The sequence below is a fragment of the Telmatherina bonti genome, assembly GCF_933228915.1.
Source record: "Telmatherina bonti genome assembly, chromosome: 17".
Taxonomy (NCBI): domain Eukaryota; kingdom Metazoa; phylum Chordata; class Actinopteri; order Atheriniformes; family Telmatherinidae; genus Telmatherina; species Telmatherina bonti.
Window position 1 is genome coordinate 37815681 of NC_136615.1, and position 20129 is coordinate 37835809.

General features: G+C 42.2%; 1 protein-coding gene across 2 annotated transcripts in view; it reads left to right on the forward strand.

The window, feature by feature from the left end:
* ptpa (protein phosphatase 2 phosphatase activator) overlaps positions 1–20129 on the forward strand; it is a 137394-nt gene that overhangs the window by 1313 nt on the left and 115952 nt on the right. Inside the window, exons 2-9 of one of the 2 annotated variants that reach the window (XM_079257241.1) lie at positions 866–955; positions 3701–3810; positions 3954–4040; positions 4997–5122; positions 5206–5323; positions 8172–8271; positions 8613–8737; positions 9658–9758. In XM_079257241.1, coding sequence (XP_079113367.1) covers positions 931–955; positions 3701–3810; positions 3954–4040; positions 4997–5122; positions 5206–5323; positions 8172–8271; positions 8613–8737; positions 9658–9758 — 792 coding nt within the window. In that variant the 5' untranslated portion in view covers positions 866–930. Of the gene's footprint in view, positions 1–811; positions 956–3700; positions 3811–3953; positions 4041–4996; positions 5123–5205; positions 5324–8171; positions 8272–8612; positions 8738–9657; positions 9759–20129 lie in introns of those variants that run through there. The other variant, XM_079257240.1, reaches the window with a different exon arrangement.

A 20129-nucleotide genomic window follows, 5' to 3' on the forward strand; every position in this document is an offset into this window, starting at 1 on the left:
CCATAGAAATGATAAGAAAAAGTCATTGATTAGTAAATTCCATCTACTAAACAGTGAGAACTCCGTAGTCATGGACAGCTTGCCACATGCACCCCCTCAGCCTTTCCTCTGCACCTTTACCGTCATTCATGCATTTCACAAGTTCGTCATTTCTTTTTGTTCTTTTTTTTGCCGTTTTTCCTACAGCTTCCCATGCTTTGTCCTGAGTAGTCTAAGTATTGTAGTTTTTGGTTTTATACAGGACTTGGTCTCATCTGGTCTGGTTTACCAAAAATTCAGCGGAATTGCCCTTTACAGATATATCGAATCGGAAGCTAACTTCACACAGAGCAGCTGCTCAAATGGACGAGTCAGCTGTCACCCAGTCAGAAATATGAAGTTATGCACACCTAGCTGTGTCATTATTTCACCATTTGCGTCGAGTAATCACCTCCCAAGTCACCGTATGGATATACAGTACGTATAGATACGGATATATAACTACATTAATAATAGCTTTATGAGCATAAAGCAATGTTTTATATAGCTATATCAATATAGCTAAAATAAATAGCTAAAATATAGATGTTATATATATATATATATATATATATATATATATATATATATATATATATATATATATATATATATATATATATATATATATATATGTGTGTGTGTGTGTGTGTGTGTGTGTGTGTGTGTGTGTGTGTGTGTGTGTGTGTGTGTGTGTATACGACACAAAAATAGGAGAAAACTGCATGATTTGTACTTAAAAAATATATTGTATAAATATATTACAATATGTTCTTTTCTCAAATTGACATTAAACGGCGTACCTGGTCCTGCCGGACATCTTGCTGGTCTGACCATGTGGGGGCAGCAACGAGCGTCAGAATTTTAAGACTGCTGAAAAAGAAACCAACGAAGAAGAATATCAGCCTCGCCATGGCGGAAGCAGGGCAGCTTTCAGGTAATGTCGTTGATGCATCTGTTGGGAATAAACCAGTTTTATTAATGGGAATAAACCGGTTTCATTGCTGGGAATAAACCGATTTCATTGCTGGGAATAAGCCAGTTTATTAATGGGAATAAACCAGTTTCATTGCTGGGAATAAACTGGTTTCATTAATGGGAATAAACCGGTTTCATTGCTGAGAATAAACAACTTTTATTGCTGGGAATAAACCGATTTTATTAATGGGAATAAAGCAGTCTTATTATTGGGAGTAAACCGGTTTCATTGCTGGGAATAAACCGGTTGTATTAATGGGAATAAACCAGTTTCATTGCTGGGAATAAACCAGTTTTATTGCTGGGAATAAACTGGTTTTATTAATGGGAATAAACCGGTTTCATTAATGGGAATAAATCGGTTCCTTTGCTGGGAATAAAGCAGTTTCATTCATGGGAATAAAGCGGTTTTATTACTGGGAATAAAGCGGTTTTATTGCTGGGAATAAAGCGGTTTTATTGCTGGGAATAAAGCGGTTTTATCGCTGGGAATAAAGCGGTTTTATTGCTGGGAATAAAGCGGTTTTATCGCTGGGAATAAAGCGGTTTTATTGCTGGGAATAAAGCGGTTTTATTGCTGGGAATAAAGCAGTTTCATTCATGGGAATAAAGCGGTTTTATTACTGGGAATAAAGCGGTTTTATTGCTGGGAATAAAGCGGTTTTATTGCTGGGAATAAAGCGGTTTTATCGCTGGGAATAAAGCGGTTTTATTGCTGGGAATAAAGCGGTTTTATTGCTGGGAATAAAGCGGTTTTATCGCTGGGAATAAAGCGGTTTTATCGCTGGGAATAAAGCGGTTTTATCGCTGGGAATAAAGCGGTTTTATCGCTGGGAATAAAGCGGTTTTATCGCTGGGAATAAAGCGGTTTTATCGCTGGGAATAAAGCGGTTTTATCGCTGGGAATAAAGCGGTTTTATCGCTGGGAATAGAGCGGTTTTATCGCTGGGAATAAAGCGGTTTTATTGCTGGGAATAAAGCGGTTTTATCGCTGGGAATAAAGCGGTTTTATTGCTGGGAATAAAGCGGTTTTATTGCTGGGAATAAACCAGCAAATCTTAAACACATTAAAAAAAGTTTTTTACATTGAATAATAAAGTCTATCACATCTTTACTGTAGTTTAGTTGAACCACGCACATGTTTTTGCAATCCTGCTAATTACACTATGCTTTTCCCATGCTAATTGGAAAAATTCAACGCTTTTTTCCTAGAGGCCATCAGGAGTGCTCGTGACGTAGTGAGTTAAGTCAATGTGCTTCAATGCAGGAGTTCATAGGCTTGAATACTGATGCGGGCCAGTTAGAAGCAATGTCAGTTCAGCATTTCTTTTTCAATTTCTTATACTTACGCCATTTCATTTCAATCATTCAGCATAGTTCAATAAAAGGGCATTCACATTTGCTATTATTTCAATAATAGCTGGTTCTAGTTGTTTCAGAGTTAAAACGTTCACAGCCGAAATAAACATGTTTACAGCAGGAATAAACATGTTTACAGCAGAAATAAACACATTTACAGCAGGAATAAACATGTTTACAGCAGAAATAAACATGCTCACAGCAAGAATAAACACGTTTACAGCAGGAATAAACACGTTTACAGCAGGATTAAACACATTTACAGCAGAAATAAACATGTTTACAGCAGGAATAAACATGTTTACAGCAGGAATAAACACATTTACAGCAGAAATAAACACGTTTACAGCAGGAATAAACACGTTTACAGCAGGAATAAACACGTTTACAGCAGGAATAAACACGTTTACAGCAGGAATAAACACATTTACAGCAGAAATAAACATGTTTACAGCAGGAATAAACATGTTTACAGCAAGAATAAACACATTTACAGCAGAAATAAACACGTTTACAGCAGGAATAAACACGTTTACAGCAGGAATAAACACGTTTACAGCAGGAATAAACACGTTTACAGCCTGGTACAAAAATCCATTTTAGGTTTAATAGGTCAGGTTTACCTTCATGACAACTGTAGGTGAAGTGAATTATTTTCTAACTTGCCCATTTAAAAGTAATTTAATCTTGAAGTTTGGCACATTTAGGGGCGTGTCCTTTTGATTGACAGGTACCTGATCTCCTGCTTCAAGTCAGAAGAACGTAGATCAACCCGATTTTTTACCCGGTTAACAACGTGACTTAGCTTTAGCCCGCTTACCTCTGTTAGCTGGTTAGCTCCTGTTATCTCCGGGTTAGCTCGGTTAGCTCTTAGCTACAGAAAGCTTGGAGTTCGCTTGATGTCAATCATCCACCATGACGCTCACAGCCCCCCTCTCAGCTCCACCTCTTTGCCCATATTTGTATTTTCCGGGTGAGACGACACGTATACCCCTGCCAAGATGGAGATGGTAGGAACCGCCCACCGAGCTTCAATTCAGCTCTTCAGAAACCTATGGGTGACGTCACGGAGGCTCCGCCCATCTTTCTATATACAGTCTATGGAGTGGGACTAAATTTCACACATTCTCAGTACTTACACTAAGTTGTCCTTCTAAGACCTCAGTATTATTGCAGAACCTGAGTGGTTGTTTGATGCTTTGTAAGATGATTACTCAGTAAAAATGCAGTGTCCAGTTAAAAAAATCTTTACAAGACATTAAGTATTGGAGAGTTTGATTAAACATATTTGCTTTTAAATGAGCTACCCAAAGATGAGGAAAATGGTCTGTACTGATGTTTTTAGGATCCACTCTTGAAGATGAAGCCCCTGACGTCCCAGCCAGCATCATCTATATGGTACCTAAAAAAGAAATCTGCATGGTGCCAGATATGGGAAAGTGGAAGCGATCTCAGGTGGGTTCTTGGAGGTAGCTCTGCATTATTAACATGTTATTATGTCTCTTTTCTGATAAAACTGCAGAAGAGTATTTTGTACATGAAACTGTTTTTAAAAATTTTATCTGGAATAAAACTGATAATGTTAGTCCTCCTTTCAGGCCTACGCTGACTACATTGGCTTCATTCTGACTCTGAATGAAGGTGTGAAGGGAAAGAAGCTCACATGTGGATATAAAGTGTCTGAGGTATGTCATCTTTTATTCCCAGTAGAAGCTAAGCAACATGTCAGATGATGGGAAATCTGTCTGAATGTAGAAGCAGCTGCTGTGATGATGCAGGATGTGGTCCAGCATGGTGGAAGGTCTTCCCTGAAAGAGACGTTGTCTGGATGGGAGCAGATGTTTCAGCATTGATGGAGCTTCCCAGATGTGGAAGCTGCCCACGCCATCGGCACTAATGCAACCCCATCCCATCAGAGATGCAGGCTGATAACAAGCTGGATGCTCCCTCTCCTCTTTAGTCTGCAGGACACGCCGTCCATGCTGTCCACAAACTATTCCACATCTTCATCCAGGTTTCCACTCAGAACATTTTAAATGAGCTTTGGTCCAGAGAAGACGGCGTGTTTCTGGATCCTCTTCACATATGATGGAGCTTTAACCTGCATGAACTGGGTTCACACTGGTTTCTGGAAGCTTCCTGGGTTCATGCACTGGTTTCCAGTAGAGAATCATGTTATAATGCAGAAGATCACCAGCATCCAGCCTTGTCCCCGACATACAGAGATTCCTCTCTCCTGTAGACGGTGGATCTTCAAAGTCAGAGGAACATTTTTCTGAAAGATTAGATCCAGTTTGTCTGAAATTGTTGAAGCTCTGTCCATCTTTATGTTCTGTCACTGACTTCCATCAAAATCAAATTTAGCCCAGATATTCCATCAAATGATCAAATTTCTCAGTTTCATCATCTGGTATGTTGTCTTCAACTGTAATAAAATATCAGTTTTATCATGTAGTTGATGTTTTTAGTTATTTTGCCGTAATAAACTGCTTCAGATAGACTGTGGTGGATTCCAGTGTTTCTGATGCAACACAGGTGGCATCGTTTCCATGTTAGCAAAGACAGATCTAATGTTCATCCAAGTTCTGGCCTCATCTGTGATGATGATGATGCTGCTGCTGGTGGGTTGTTGTTCTGACAGACGGTGGAAAAGCTGCTTGATCTTTTGGGAACTCTGGACCGATGGATTGATGAGACTCCTCCTGTTGACCAGCCATCACGCTTCGGTAATAAGGCCTACAGAACCTGGTTCTCCAGACTAGAGCAGGTTGGTGTGCGCCTTCTCTCTTATGCATGCATACATGTGACATGTGAAGTCCTGCAGGTAGAGGATTGTGTATGCTTGTGCAGGAAGCAGAGGCCTTGGTGCTAGCAGTGCTTCCTTCTGATCGAGCTGCTGCAGCTCCAGAGATTGCTGTCTATCTGAAGGAGTCTGTGGGGAACCCGACCAGGATAGACTATGGGACAGGTAAGAACAGTGTCCACTCTGGAATCACACATCTGTTTCACTCAAGTTATTCATTCATTCTCACTAACAGCGCTGCACAGAAAAAACAGCAACCAACTAGTTGGACGCGGCTGTTGGACGGGGCTGTTGGACGGGGCTGTTGGACGGGGCTGTTGGACGCGGCTGTTGGACGGGGCTGTTGGTCGCGGCTGTTGGACGGGGCTGTTGGACGCGGCTGTTGGACGGGGCTGTTGGACGGGGCTGTTGGACGCGGCTGTTGGTCGCGGCTGTTGGTCGCGGCTGTTGGTCGCGGCTGTTGGTCGCGGCTGTTGGTCGCCGCTGTTGGTCGCGGCTGTTGGTCGCGGCTGTTGGTCGCGGCTGTTGGTCGCGGCTGTTGGTCGCGGCTGTTGGTCGCGGCTGTTGGTCGCGGCTGTAGGTCGCGGCTGTTGGTCGCCGCTGTTGGTCGCGGCTGTAGGTCGCGGCTGTTGGTCGCCGCTGTTGGTCGCGGCTGTTGGTCGCCCCTGTTGGTCGCCCCTGTTGGTCGCCGCTGTTGGTCGCGGCTGTTGGTCGCCGCTGTTGGTCGCGGCTGTAGGTCGCGGCTGTTGGTCGCGGCTGTTGGTCGCCCCTGTTGGTCGCCCCTGTTGGTCGCCGCTGTTGGTCGCCCCTGTTGGTCGCCGCTGTTGGTCGCCGCTGTTGGTCGCCGCTGTTGGTCGCCGCTGTTGGTCGCGGCTGTTGGTCGCGGCTGTTGGTCGCGGCTGTTGGTCGCGGCTGTTGGTCGCCCCTGTTGGTCGCGGCTGTTGGTCGCGGCTGTTGGTCGCCCCTGTTGGTCGCGGCTGTTGGTCGCGGCTGTTGGTCGCGGCTGTTGGTCGCGGCTGTTGGTCGCGGCTGTTGGACGCGGCTGTTGGTCGCCCCTGTTGGTCGCCGCTGTTGGTCGCGGCTGTTGGTCGCCCCTGTTGGTCGCGGCTGTTGGTCGCGGCTGTTGGTCGCGGCTGTTGGTCGCGGCTGTTGGTCGCGGCTGTTGGTCGCGGCTGTTGGTCGCCGCTGTTGGTCGCGGCTGTAGGTCGCGGCTGTTGGTCGCGGCTGTTGGTCGCCCCTGTTGGTCGCCCCTGTTGGTCGCCGCTGTTGGTCGCCCCTGTTGGTCGCCGCTGTTGGTCGCGGCTGTTGGTCGCGGCTGTTGGTCGCGGCTGTTGGTCGCCCCTGTTGGTCGCGGCTGTTGGTCGCGGCTGTTGGTCGCGGCTGTTGGTCGCGGCTGTTGGTCGCGGCTGTTGGTCGCGGCTGTTGGTCGCGGCTGTTGGTCGCCCCTGTTGGTCGCCGCTGTTGGTCGCCGCTGTTGGTCGCCCCTGTTGGTCGCCGCTGTTGGTCGCCGCTGTTGGTCGCCGCTGTTGGTCGCCCCTGTTGGTCGCCGCTGTTGGTCGCGGCTGTTGGTCGCGGCTGTTGGTCGCGGCTGTTGGTCGCGGCTGTTGGTCGCCCCTGTTGGTCGCGGCTGTTGGTCGCGGCTGTTGGTCGCGGCTGTTGGTCGCGGCTGTTGGTCGCGGCTGTTGGTCGCGGCTGTTGGTCGCGGCTGTTGGACGCGGCTGTTGGTCGCCGCTGTTGGTCGCCGCTGTTGGTCGCCGCTGTTGGTCGCCGCTGTTGGTCGCGGCTGTTGGTCGCGGCTGTTGGACGCGGCTGTTGGATGCGGCTGTTGGTCGCCGCTGTTGGACGCGGCTGTTGGTCGCCGCTGTTGGTCGCCGCTGTTGGTCGCCGCTGTTGGTCGCCGCTGTTGGTCGCGGCTGTTGGTCGCGGCTGTTGGACGCGGCTGTTGGATGCGGCTGTTGGTCGCCGCTGTTGGACGCGGCTGTTGGTCGCCGCTGTTGGACGCGGCTGTTGGACGCCGCTGTTGGACGCGGCTGTTGGACGCGGCTGTTGGTCGCCGCTGTTGGACGCGGCTGTTGGACGCGGCTGTTGGACGCGGCTGTTGGACGCGGCTGTTGGTCGCCGCTGTTGGTCGCGGCTGTTGGTCGCCGCTGTTGGACGCGGCTGTTGGACGCGGCTGTTGGACGCGGCTGTTGGACGCGGCTGTTGGTCGCCGCTGTTGGACGCGGCTGTTGGTCGCCGCTGTTGGTCGCGGCTGTTGGTCGCCGCTGTTGGACGCGGCTGTTGGTCGCCGCTGTTGGACGCGGCTGTTGGTCGCCGCTGTTGGACGCGGCTGTTGGTCGCCGCTGTTGGACGCGGCTGTTGGTCGCCGCTGTTGGACGCGGCTGTTGGACGCGGCTGTTGGTCGCCGCTGTTGGACGCGGCTGTTGGTCGCCGCTGTTGGACGCGGCTGTTGGTCGCGGCTGTTGGACGCGGCTGTTGGTCGCGGCTGTTGGACGCGGCTGTTGGACGCGGCTGTTGGTCGCGGCTGTTGGACGCGGCTGTTGGACGCGGCTGTTGGACGCGGCTGTTGGTCGCGGGCGGCTGTTGGTCGCGGGCGGCTGTTGGTCGCGGCTGTTGGACGCGGCTGTTGGACGCGGCTGTTGGACGCGGCTGTTGGTCGCCGCTGTTGGTCGCCGCTGTTGGTCGCCGCTGTTGGTCGCGGCTGTTGGTCGCGGCTGTTGGACGCGGCTGTTGGTCGCGGGCGGCTGTTGGTCGCGGGCGGCTGTTGGACGCGGCTGTTGGTCGCGGCTGTTGGACGCGGCTGTTGGACGCGGCTGTTGGACGCGGCTGTTGGACGCGGCTGTTGGTCGCCGCTGTTGGACGCGGCTGTTGGTCGCCGCTGTTGGTCGTTCCTGAGAATCGTTATGGGTCCACCACCATCATCAGCTGCTCCTCAGTGTTACAGTTGATTTCCCTGCAGGAAGGTGGACTCTGCTGTGGTTCCTGACATATGCTGATGTTTGTGTCTTCTCAGGTCATGAAGCAGCTTTCGCTGCATTCCTCTGCTGCCTCTGTAAGGTCGGAGCTCTGAGATTGGACGATCAGTTGGCCATCGTCTTTAAAGTTTTTAACAGGTGAGATCATTTTCAGTAGTTCTGATCCTGGTGAAGATGCTGCATCCTGGTGAAGATGCTGCATCCTGGTGAAGATGCTGCATCCTGGTGAAGATGCTGCATCCTGGTGAAGATGCTGCATCCTGGTGAAGATGCTGCATCCTGATGAAGATGCTGCATCCTGGTGAAGATGCTGCATCCTGGTGAAGATGCTGCATCCTGGTGAAGATGCTGCATCCTGATGAAGATGCTGCATCCTGGTGAAGATGCTGCATCCTGGTGAAGATGCTGCATCCTGGTGAAGATGCTGCATCCTGGTGAAGATGCTGCATCCTGGTGAAGCTGCGTTTTCTTTTGTTCAGGTACCTCTTGGTGATGAGGAAACTGCAGAGGACCTACAGGATGGAGCCTGCTGGGAGCCAGGGGGTGTGGGGACTGGATGACTTCCAGTTTCTGCCCTTTATATGGGGAAGTTCCCAGTTCATTGGTAAGACTGGTTCCTTTATATGGCTGTAACATGTCAGCATCTAGTCATGTCGAGACTGCCGATGCACCTCCTATACACGTCTAGTCAGGGGGACAGGGTCTAAAGTCGTCTCCGGGTGAACCTCCATGAACCATTGAGGTCCCTGAAGAGGGTTTGGAGTTGGTCCACTGCTCCAGGAAGACCTCACCGCTCCTTCTCAATCCGAGGTTCAACTGTCCAATGGACTGTCCTTTGCAGGACCGCTCTAAAGACAACCGGACCTTTCGCAACTGATCTTTCTTTTTCAGTGATTAGACATTCAGATTTCTCATTTGTCCTCGAATGCAACAGCAGTTAGAGGGAGTCCCTCCACAGTTTTGTCATGATCCACCCAGTGGATTCTACTTTTCGCCCAACATGTTAGATACGTCTTTAAAACCACTGTGTCCAATGCTTCCGTCTTCAGCAGGTTTACTTTCATCACAGGGAAGGTCCTTATTTTCATCCTGCCAACAGAAAACACGCTGGTCCTGCTAAACGCCATGCAGACAGCGATGATGTGTGTCAGCCCAACATCATAGCAGCCATAATCTCACCGGCTCAGTCCACTTCAGGGCAGAGTCCATCCCAGTCGTTTGGGGGACAGCTGGTTGCCCGTTCAGCGGACATCTAAAGTCATGGCTAAAATAAAATTTGTGTATTTCATGATGGATTTAAATCCATATATGGAAGCGGCGGTGGCGTGTCACGATCCTAGTGGATCAGGAAGCTGTGTTTCCTCACAGTTCTGGTCGCTTCTTCTGACCCGTTCATCTGAAAGCTTTGCTTAACTTTGCTTTAATCCGGGTTTTATCCATTCTGATGGGAGATAGAAACATGTTTGTGTGATGCGGCGCCCCCCGGTGGCGGCCATGCTGACCTGCAGTCTGATCTCCCCTCAGATCACCCGACGCTGGAGCCGCGACACTTTATCGAGGAGAGGGTTGTGAACGAGCACCACCACGACTTCATGTTCCTGGACTGCATCAAGTTCATAAACGAGGTGGGAAGCGGGTCCAGCAGAGACCTGGGTCCGGATTCGGTTCTGGATCCATTCATCACTTTCAGCCATTTATTCCACATTTGATGTTTATGAAGATTTATTTTTATAAGAATCCTGACTTACAGCAGGAATAAACGTGTTTACAGCAGGAATAAACATGTTTACAATAAAAAATAAAAATGTTTACAGCAGGAATAAACCTGTTTACAGTAGGAATAAACCTGTTAACAGCAGGAATACACCTGTTTACAGCAGGAATACACCTGTTTACAGCAGTAATAAACACGTTTACAGCAGAAATAAACATGTTTACAGCAGGAATAAACCTGTTTGCAGCAAAAAATTAAACCTGTATACAGCATAAAATTAAACCTGTTTACAGCAGGAATAAACCTGTTTAAAGCAGAAATAAACCTGTTTACAGCAGGAATAAACCTGTTTACAGCAGGAATAAACCTGTTTACAGCAGGAATAAACACGTTTACAGCAGGAATAAACACGTCTACAGCAGGAATAAACACGTTTACAGCAGGAATAAACACGTTTACAGCAGGAATAAACATGTTTACAGCAGGAATAAACATGTTTGCAGCAGGAATAAACACGTTTACAGCAGGAATAAACACGTTTACAGCAGGAATAAACACGTTTACAGCAGTTATAAACATGGTTACAGCAGGAATACACCTGTTTACAGCAGTAATAAACACGTTTACAGCAGAAATAAACATGTTTACAGCAAAAAATTAAACCTGTATACAGCATAAAATTAAGCCTGTTTACAGCAGGAATAAACCTGTTTACAGCAGGAATAAACCTGTTCACAGCAGGAATAAACAAGTTTACAGCAGGAATAAAGATGTTCACAGCAGGAATAAACACGTTTACAGCAGGAATAAACACGTTTACAGCAGGAATAAACACGTTTACAGCAGTTATAAACATGGTTACAGCAGGAATACACCTGTTTACAGCAGTAATAAACACGTTTACAGCAGTAGTAAACACGTTTACAGCAGGAATGAACAAGTTTACAGCAGGAATAAAGATGTTCACAGCAGGAATAAACAAGTTTACAGCAGAAATAAACATGTTTACAGCAGGAATAAACCTGTTTGCAGCAAAAAATTAAACCTGTATACAGCATAAAATTAAACCTGTTTACAGCAGGAATAAACATGTTTACAGCAGAAATAAACCTGTTTACAGCAGGAATAAACCTGTTTACAGCAGGAATAAACACGTTTACAGCAGAAATAAACACGTTTACAGCAGGAATAAACACGTTTACAGCAGTTATAAACATGGTTACAGCAGGAATACACCTGTTTACAGCAGTAATAAACACGTTTACAACAGAAATAAACATGTTTACAGCAAAAAATTAAACCTGTATACATCATAAAATTAAGCCTGTTTACAGCAGGAATAAACCTGTTTACAGCAGGAATAAACCTGTTCACAGCAGGAATAAACAAGTTTACAGCAGGAATAAAGATGTTCACAGCAGGAATAAAGATGTTCACAGCAGGAATAAACACGTTTACAGCAGGAATAAACACGTTTACAGCAGTTATAAACATGGTTACAGCAGGAATACACCTGTTTACAGCAGTAATAAACACGTTTACAGCAGAAATAAACATGTTTACAGCAGAAATAAACATGTTTACAGCAGGAATAAACCTGTTTGCAGCAAAAAATTAAACCTGTATACAGCATAAAATTAAACCTGTTTACAGCAGGAATAAACCTGTTTACAGCAGGAATAAACCTGTTTACAGCAGGAATAAACATGTTTACAGCAGGAATAAACATGTTTACAGCAGGAATAAACATGTTTACAGCAGGAAAAAACACGTTTACAGCAGGAAAAAACACGTTTACAGCAGGAATAAACACGTTTACAGCAGGAATAAACACGTTTACAGCAGGAATAAACACGTTTACAGCAGGAATAAACAAGTTCACAGCAGGAATAAACACGTTCACAGCAGGAATAAACAAGTTCACAGCAGGAATAAACACGTTTACAGCAGGAATAAACACGTTTACAGCAGGAATAAACACGTTTACAGCAGGAATAAACACGTTTACAGCAGTTATAAACATGGTTACAGCAGGAATAAACCTGTTTACAGCAAAAAATTAAACCTGTTCACAGCAGGAATAAACATGTTTACAGCAGAAATAAACAGGTTTACAGCAGTAATAAACCTGTTTACAGCAGAAATAAACCTGTTTACAGCAGGAATAAACATGTTTACAGCAGGAATAAACATGTTTACAATAAAAAATAAAAATGTTTACAGCAGGAATAAACATGTTTACAATAAAAAATAAAAATGTTTACAGCAGGAATACACCTGTTTACAGCAGAAATAAACACGTTTACAGCAGAAATAAACATGTTTACAGCAGGAATAAACCTGTTTGCAGCAAAAAATTAAACCTGTATACAGCATAAAATTAAACCTGTTTACAGCAGGAATAAACATGTTTAAAGCAGAAATAAACCTGTTTACAGCAGGAATAAACCTGTTTACAGCAGGAATAAACCTGTTCACAGCAGGAATAAACCTGTTTACAGCAGGAATAAACACGTTTACAGCAGGAATAAACATGTTTACAGCAGGAATAAACACGTTTACAGCAGGAATAAACACGTTTACAGCAGGAATAAACATGTTTACAGCAGGAATAAACATGTTTACAGCAGGAATAAACACGTTTACAGCAGGAATAAACAAGTTTACAGCAGGAATAAAGATGTTCACAGCAGGAATAAACACGTTTACAGCAGGAATAAACACGTTTACAGCAGTTATAAACATGGTTACAGCAGGAATACACCTGTTTACAGCAGTAATAAACACGTTTACAGCAGAAATAAACACGTTTACAGCAGGAATAAACCTGTTTGCAGCAAAAAATTAAACCTGTATACAGCATAAAATTAAGCCTGTTTACACCAGGAATAAACCTGTTTACAGCAGGAATAAACCTGTTTACAGCAGGAATGAACCTGTTCACAGCAGGAATAAACAAGTTTACAGCAGGAATAAAGATGTTCACAGCAGGAATAAAGCTGTTCACAGCAGGAATAAACACGTTTACAGCAGGAATAAACACGTTTACAGCAGTTATAAACATGGTTACAGCAGGAATACACCTGTTTACAGCAGTAATAAACACGTTTACAGCAGAAATAAACATGTTTACAGCAGAAATAAACATGTTTACAGCAGGAATAAACCTGTTTGCAGCAAAAAATTAAACCTGTATACAGCATAAAATTAAACCTGTTTACAGCAGGAATAAACATGTTTACAGCAGAAATAAACCTGTTTACAGCAGGAATAAACCTGTTTACAGCAGGAATAAACCTGTTCACAGCAGGAATAAACCTGTTTACAGCAGGAATAAACACGTTTACAGCAGGAATAAACACGTTTACAGCAGGAATAAACACGTTTACAGCAGGAATAAACACGTTTACAGCAGGAATAAACATGTTTACAGCAGGAATAAACACGTTTACAGCAGTAATAAACACGTTTACAGCAGTAATAAACACGTTTACAGCAGGAATAAACAAGTTTACTGCAGGAATAAACACGTTTACAGCAGGAATAAACACGTTTACAGCAGTTAAAAACATGGTTACAGCAGGAATAAACCTGTTTACAGCAAAAAATTAAACCTGTTCACAGCAGGAATAAACCTGTTTAAAGCAAGAAATTAAACCTGTTCACAGCAGGAATAAACCTGTTCACAGCAGGAATAAACCTTTTTACAGCAGGTATAAACCTGTTTACAGCAGGAATAAACACGTTTACAGCAGAAATAAACATGTTTACAGCAGAAATAAACACGTTTACAGCAGAAATAAACATGTTTACAGCAGAAATAAACATGTTTACAGCAGGAATAAACCTGTTTACAGTAGGAATAAACCTGTTTACAGTAGGAATAAACCTGTTAACAAGTAGGAATAAACCTGTTAACAGTAGGAATAAACCTGTTAACAGCATGAATAAACCTGTTTACAGCAGGAATACACCTGTTTACAGCAGGAATACACCTGTTTACAGCAGAAATAAACACTTTAACAGCAGGAATAAACATGTTTACAGCAGGAATAAACATGTTTACAGCAGGAATAAACATGTTTACAGCAGGAATAAACACGTTTACAGCAGGAATGAACAAGTTTACAGCAGGAATAAAGATGTTCACAGCAGGAATAAAGATGTTCACAGCAGGAATAAACAAGTTTACAGCAGGAATAAACATGTTTACAGCAGGAATAAACCTGTTTGCAGCAAAAAAATTAAACCTGTTTACAGCAGGAATAAACCTGTTTACAGCAGAAATAAACCTGTTCACAGCAGGAATAAACCTGTTTACAGCAGGAATAAACCTGTTTGCAGCAAAAAATTAAACCTGTATACAGCATAAAATTAAACCTGTTTACAGCAGGAATAAACATGTTTAAAGCAGAAATAAACCTGTTTACAGCAGGAATAAACCTGTTTACAGCAGGAATAAACCTGTTCACAGCAGGAATAAACCTGTTTACAGCAGGAATAAACACGTTTACAGCAGGAATAAACATGTTTACAGCAGGAATAAACACGTTTACAGCAGGAATAAACACGTTTACAGCAGGAATAAACACGTTTACAGCATGAATAAACATGTTTACAGCAGGAATAAACATGTTTACAGCAGGAATAAACACGTTTACAGCAGGAATAACCAAGTTTACAGCAGGAATAAACAAGTTTACAGCAGGAATAAACACGTTCACAGCAGGAATAAACACGTTTACAGCAGGAATAAACACGTTTACAGCAGTTATAAACATGGTTACAGCAGGAATAAACCTGTTTACAGCAAAAAAATTAAACCTGTTCACAGCAGGAATAAACATGTTCACAGCAGCAATAAACCTTTTTACAGCAGGTATAAACCTGTTACAGCAGGAATAAACACGTTTACAGCAGAAATAAACACGTTTACAGCAGAAATAAACACGTTTACAGCAGAAATAAACACGTTTACAGCAGAAATAAACATGTTTACAGCAGGAATAAACCTGTTTGCAGCAAAAAATTAAACCTGTATACAGCATAAAATTAAACCTGTTTACAGCAGGAATAAACATGTTTACAGCAGAAATAAACCTGTTTACAGCAGGAATAAACCTGTTTACAGCAGGAATAAACCTGTTCACAGCAGGAATAAACCTGTTTACAGCAGGAATAAACACGTTTACAGCAGGAATAAACACGTTTACAGCAGGAATAAACACGTTTACAGCAGGAATAAACACGTTTACAGCAGGAATAAACACGTTTACAGCAGGAATAAACACGTTTACAGCAGGAATAAACACGTTTACAGCAGTAATAAACACGTTTACAGCAGGAATAAACAAGTTTACTGCAGGAATAAACACGTTTACAGGAATAAACATGTTTACAGCAGGAATAAACATGTTTACAGCAGGAATAAACACGTTTACAGCAGTAATAAACACGTTTACAGCAGGAATAAACACGTTTACTGCAGGAATAAACACGTTTACTGCAGGAATAAACACGTTTACAGCAGGAATAAACACGTTTACAGCAGTTAAAAACATGGTTACAGCAGGAATAAACCTGTTTACAGCAAAAAATTAAACCTGTTCACAGCAGGAATAAACCTGTTTAAAGCAAGAAATTAAACCTGTTCACAGCAGGAATAAACCTGTTCACAGCAGGAATAAACCTATTTACAGCAGGTATAAACCTGTTTACAGCAGGAATAAACACGTTTACAGCAGAAATAAACACGTTTACAGCAGAAATAAACACGTTTACAGCAGAAATAAACATGTTTACAGCAGAAATAAACATGTTTACAGCAGGAATAAACCTGTTTACAGCAGAAATAAACCTGTTCACAGCAGGAATAAACACGTTTACAGCAGTTATAAACATGGTTACAGCAGGAATAAACCTGTTTACAGCAAAAAAATTAAACCTGTTCACAGCAGGAATAAACATGTTCACAGCAGCAATAAACCTTTTTACAGCAGGTATAAACCTGTTACAGCAGGAATAAACACGTTTACAGCAGAAATAAACACGTTTACAGCAGAAATAAACACGTTTACAGCAGAAATAAACACGTTTACAGCAGAAATAAACATGTTTACAGCAGGAATAAACCTGTTTGCAGCAAAAAATTAAACCTGTATACAGCATAAAATTAAACCTGTTTACAGCAGGAATAAACATGTTTACAGCAGAAATAAACCTGTTTACAGCAGGAATAAACCTGTTTACAGCAGGAATAAACCTGTTCACAGCAGGAATAAACCTGTTTACAGCAGGAATAAACACGTTTACAGCAGGAATAAACACGTTTACAGCAGGAATAAACACGTTTACAGCAGGAATAAACACGTTTACAGCAGGAATAAACACGTTTACAGCAGGAATAAACACGTTTACAGCAGGAATAAACACGTTTACAGCAGGAATAAACACGTTTACAGCAGGAATAAACAAGTTTACTGCAGGAATAAACACGTTTACAGGAATAAACATGTTTACAGCAGGAATAAACATGTTTACAGCAGGAATAAACACGTTTACAGCAGTAATAAACACGTTTACAGCAGGAATAAACACGTTTACTGCAGGAATAAACACGTTTACTGCAGGAATAAACACGTTTACAGCAGGAATAAACACGTTTACAGCAGTTAAAAACATGGTTACAGCAGGAATAAACCTGTTTACAGCAAAAAATTAAACCTGTTCACAGCAGGAATAAACCTGTTTAAAGCAAGAAATTAAACCTGTTCACAGCAGGAATAAACCTGTTCACAGCAGGAATAAACCTATTTACAGCAGGTATAAACCTGTTTACAGCAGGAATAAACACGTTTACAGCAGAAATAAACATGTTTACAGCAGAAATAAACACGTTTACAGCAGAAATAAACATGTTTACAGCAGAAATAAACATGTTTACAGCAGGAATAAACCTGTTTACAGTAGGAATAAACCTGTTTACAGTAGGAATAAACCTGTTAACAGTAGGAATAAACCTGTTAACAGCATGAATAAACCTGTTTACAGCAGGAATACACCTGTTTACAGCAGGAATACACCTGTTTACAGCAGAAATAAACACTTTAACAGCAGGAATAAACATGTTTACAGCAGGAATAAACATGTTTACAGCAGGAATAAACACGTTTACAGCAGGAATGAACAAGTTTACAGCAGGAATAAAGATGTTCACAGCAGGAATAAAGATGTTCACAGCAGGAATAAACAAGTTTACAGCAGGAATAAACATGTTTACAGCAGGAATAAACCTGTTTGCAGCAAAAAAATTAAACCTGTATACAGCAAAAAAATTAAACCTGTTTACAGCAGGAATAAACCTGTGTACAGCAGAAATAAACCTGTTCACAGCAGGAATAAACATGTTTACAGCAGGAATAAACCTGTTTGCAGCAGGAATAAACCTGTTTACAGCAGGAATAAACACGTTTACAGCAGGAATAAACATGTTTACAGCAGGAATAAACACGTTTACAGCAGGAATAAACACGTTTACAGCAGGAATAAACACGTTTACAGCATGAATAAACATGTTTACAGCAGGAATAAACATGTTTACAGCAGGAATAAACACGTTTACAGCAGGAATAAACAAGTTTACAGCAGGAATAAACAAGTTTACAGCAGGAATAAACACGTTCACAGCAGGAATAAACACATTTACAGCAGGAATAAACACGTTTACAGCAGTTATAAACATGGTTACAGCAGGAATACACCTGTTTACAGCAGTAATAAACACGTTTACAGCAGAAATAAACACGTTTACAGCAGGAATAAACCTGTTTGCAGCAAGAAATTAAACCTGTATACAGCATAAAATTAAGCCTGTTTACAGCAGGAATAAACCTGTTTACAGCAGGAATAAACCTGTTTACAGCAGGAATGAACCTGTTCACAGCAGGAATAAACAAGTTTACAGCAGGAATAAAGATGTTCACAGCAGGAATAAACACGTTTACAGCAGGAATAAACACGTTTACAGCAGTTATAAACATGGTTACAGCAGGAATACACCTGTTTACAGCAGTAATAAACACGTTTACAGCAGAAATAAACATGTTTACAGCAGGAATAAACCTGTTTGCAGCAAAAAATTAAACCTGTATACAGCATAAAATTAAACCTGTTTACAGCAGGAATAAACCTGTTTACAGCAGGAATAAACCTGTTTACAGCAGGAATAAACCTGTTCACAGCAGGAATAAACCTGTTTACAGCAGGAATAAACACGTTTACAGCAGGAATAAACACGTTTACAGCAGGAATAAACACGTTTACAGCAGGAATAAACATGTTTACAGCAGGAATAAACATGTTTACAGCAGGAATAAACATGTTTACAGCAGGAATAAACACGTTTACAGCAGTAATAAACGCGTTTACAGCAGGAATAAACAAGTTTACTGCAGGAATAAACACGTTTACAGCAGGAATAAACACGTTTACAGCAGTTAAAAACATGGTTACAGCAGGAATAAACCTGTTTACAGCAAAAAATTAAACCTGTTCACAGCAGGAATAAACCTGTTTAAAGCAAAAAATTAAACCTGTTCACAGCAGGAATAAACATGTTCACAGCAGGAATAAACCTTTTTACAGCAGGTATAAACCTGTTACAGCAGGAATAAACACGTTTACAGCAGAAATAAACATGTTTCCAGCAGAAATAAACATGTTTACAGCAGAAATAAACATGTTTACAGCAGGAATAAACCTGTTTACAGTAGGAATAAACCTGTTTACAGTAGGAATAAACCTGTTAACAGCATGAATAAACCTGTTTACAGCATGAATACACCTGTTTACAGCAGGAATACACCTGTTTACAGCAGAAATAAACACTTTAACAGCAGGAATAAACATGTTTACAGCAGGAATAAACATGTTTACAGCAGGAATAAACACGTTTACAGCAGGAATGAACAAGTTTACAGCAGGAATAAAGATGTTCACAGCAGGAATAAACAAGTTTACAGCAGGAATAAACATGTTTATAGCAGGAATAAACCTGTTTGCAGCAAAAAAATTAAACCTGTATACAGCAAAAAATTAAACCTGTTTACAGCAGGAATAAACCTGTTTACAGCAGAAATAAACCTGTTCACAGCAGGAATAAACCTGTTTAAAGCAAAAAATTAAACCTGTTTACAGCAGGAATAAACCTGTTAAAAGCAAAAAATTAAACCTGTTCACAGCAGGAATAAACCTGTTCACAGAAGGAATAAACACGTTTACAGCAGGAATAAACACGTTTACAGCAGGAATAAACACGTTTACAGCAGGAATAAACACGTTTACAGCAGGAATAAACACGTTTACAGCAGGAATAAACACGTTTACAGCAGGAATAAACATGTTTACAGCAGGAATAAACATGTTTACAGCAGGAATAAACACGTTTACAGCAGTAATAAACACGTTTACAGCAGGAATAAACAAGTTTACTGCAGGAATAAACACGTTTACAGCAGGAATAAACACGTTTACAGCAGTTAAAAACATGGTTACAGCAGGAATAAACCTGTTTACAGCAAAAAATTAAACCTGTTCACAGCAGGAATAAACCTGTTTAAAGCAAAAAATTAAACCTGTTCACAGCAGGAATAAACATGTTCACAGCAGGAATAAACCTTTTTACAGCAGGTATAAACCTGTTACAGCAGGAATAAACACGTTTACAGCAGAAATAAACATGTTTACAGCAGAAATAAACACGTTTACAGCAGAAATAAACATGTTTACAGCAGAAATAAACATGTTTACAGCAGAAATAAACATGTTTACAGCAGGAATAAACCTGTTTACAGTAGGAATAAACCTGTTTACAGTAGGAATAAACCTGTTTACAGCAGGAATACACCTGTTTACAGCAGAAATAAACATGTTTACAGCAGAAATAAACATGTTTACAGCAGGAATAAACCTGTTTACAGTAGGAATAAACCTGTTTACAGTAGGAATAAACCTGTTTACAGCAGGAATACACCTGTTTACAGCAGGAATACACCTGTTTACAGCAGGAATACACCTGTTTACAGCAGAAATAAACACTTTAACAGCAGGAATAAACATGTTTACAGCAGGAATAAACATGTTTACAGCAGGAATAAACACGTTTACAGCAGGAATGAACAAGTTTACAGCAGGAATAAAGATGTTCACAGCAGGAATAAACAAGTTTACAGCAGGAATAAACATGTTTACAGCAGGAATAAACCTGTTTGCAGCAAAAAAAATT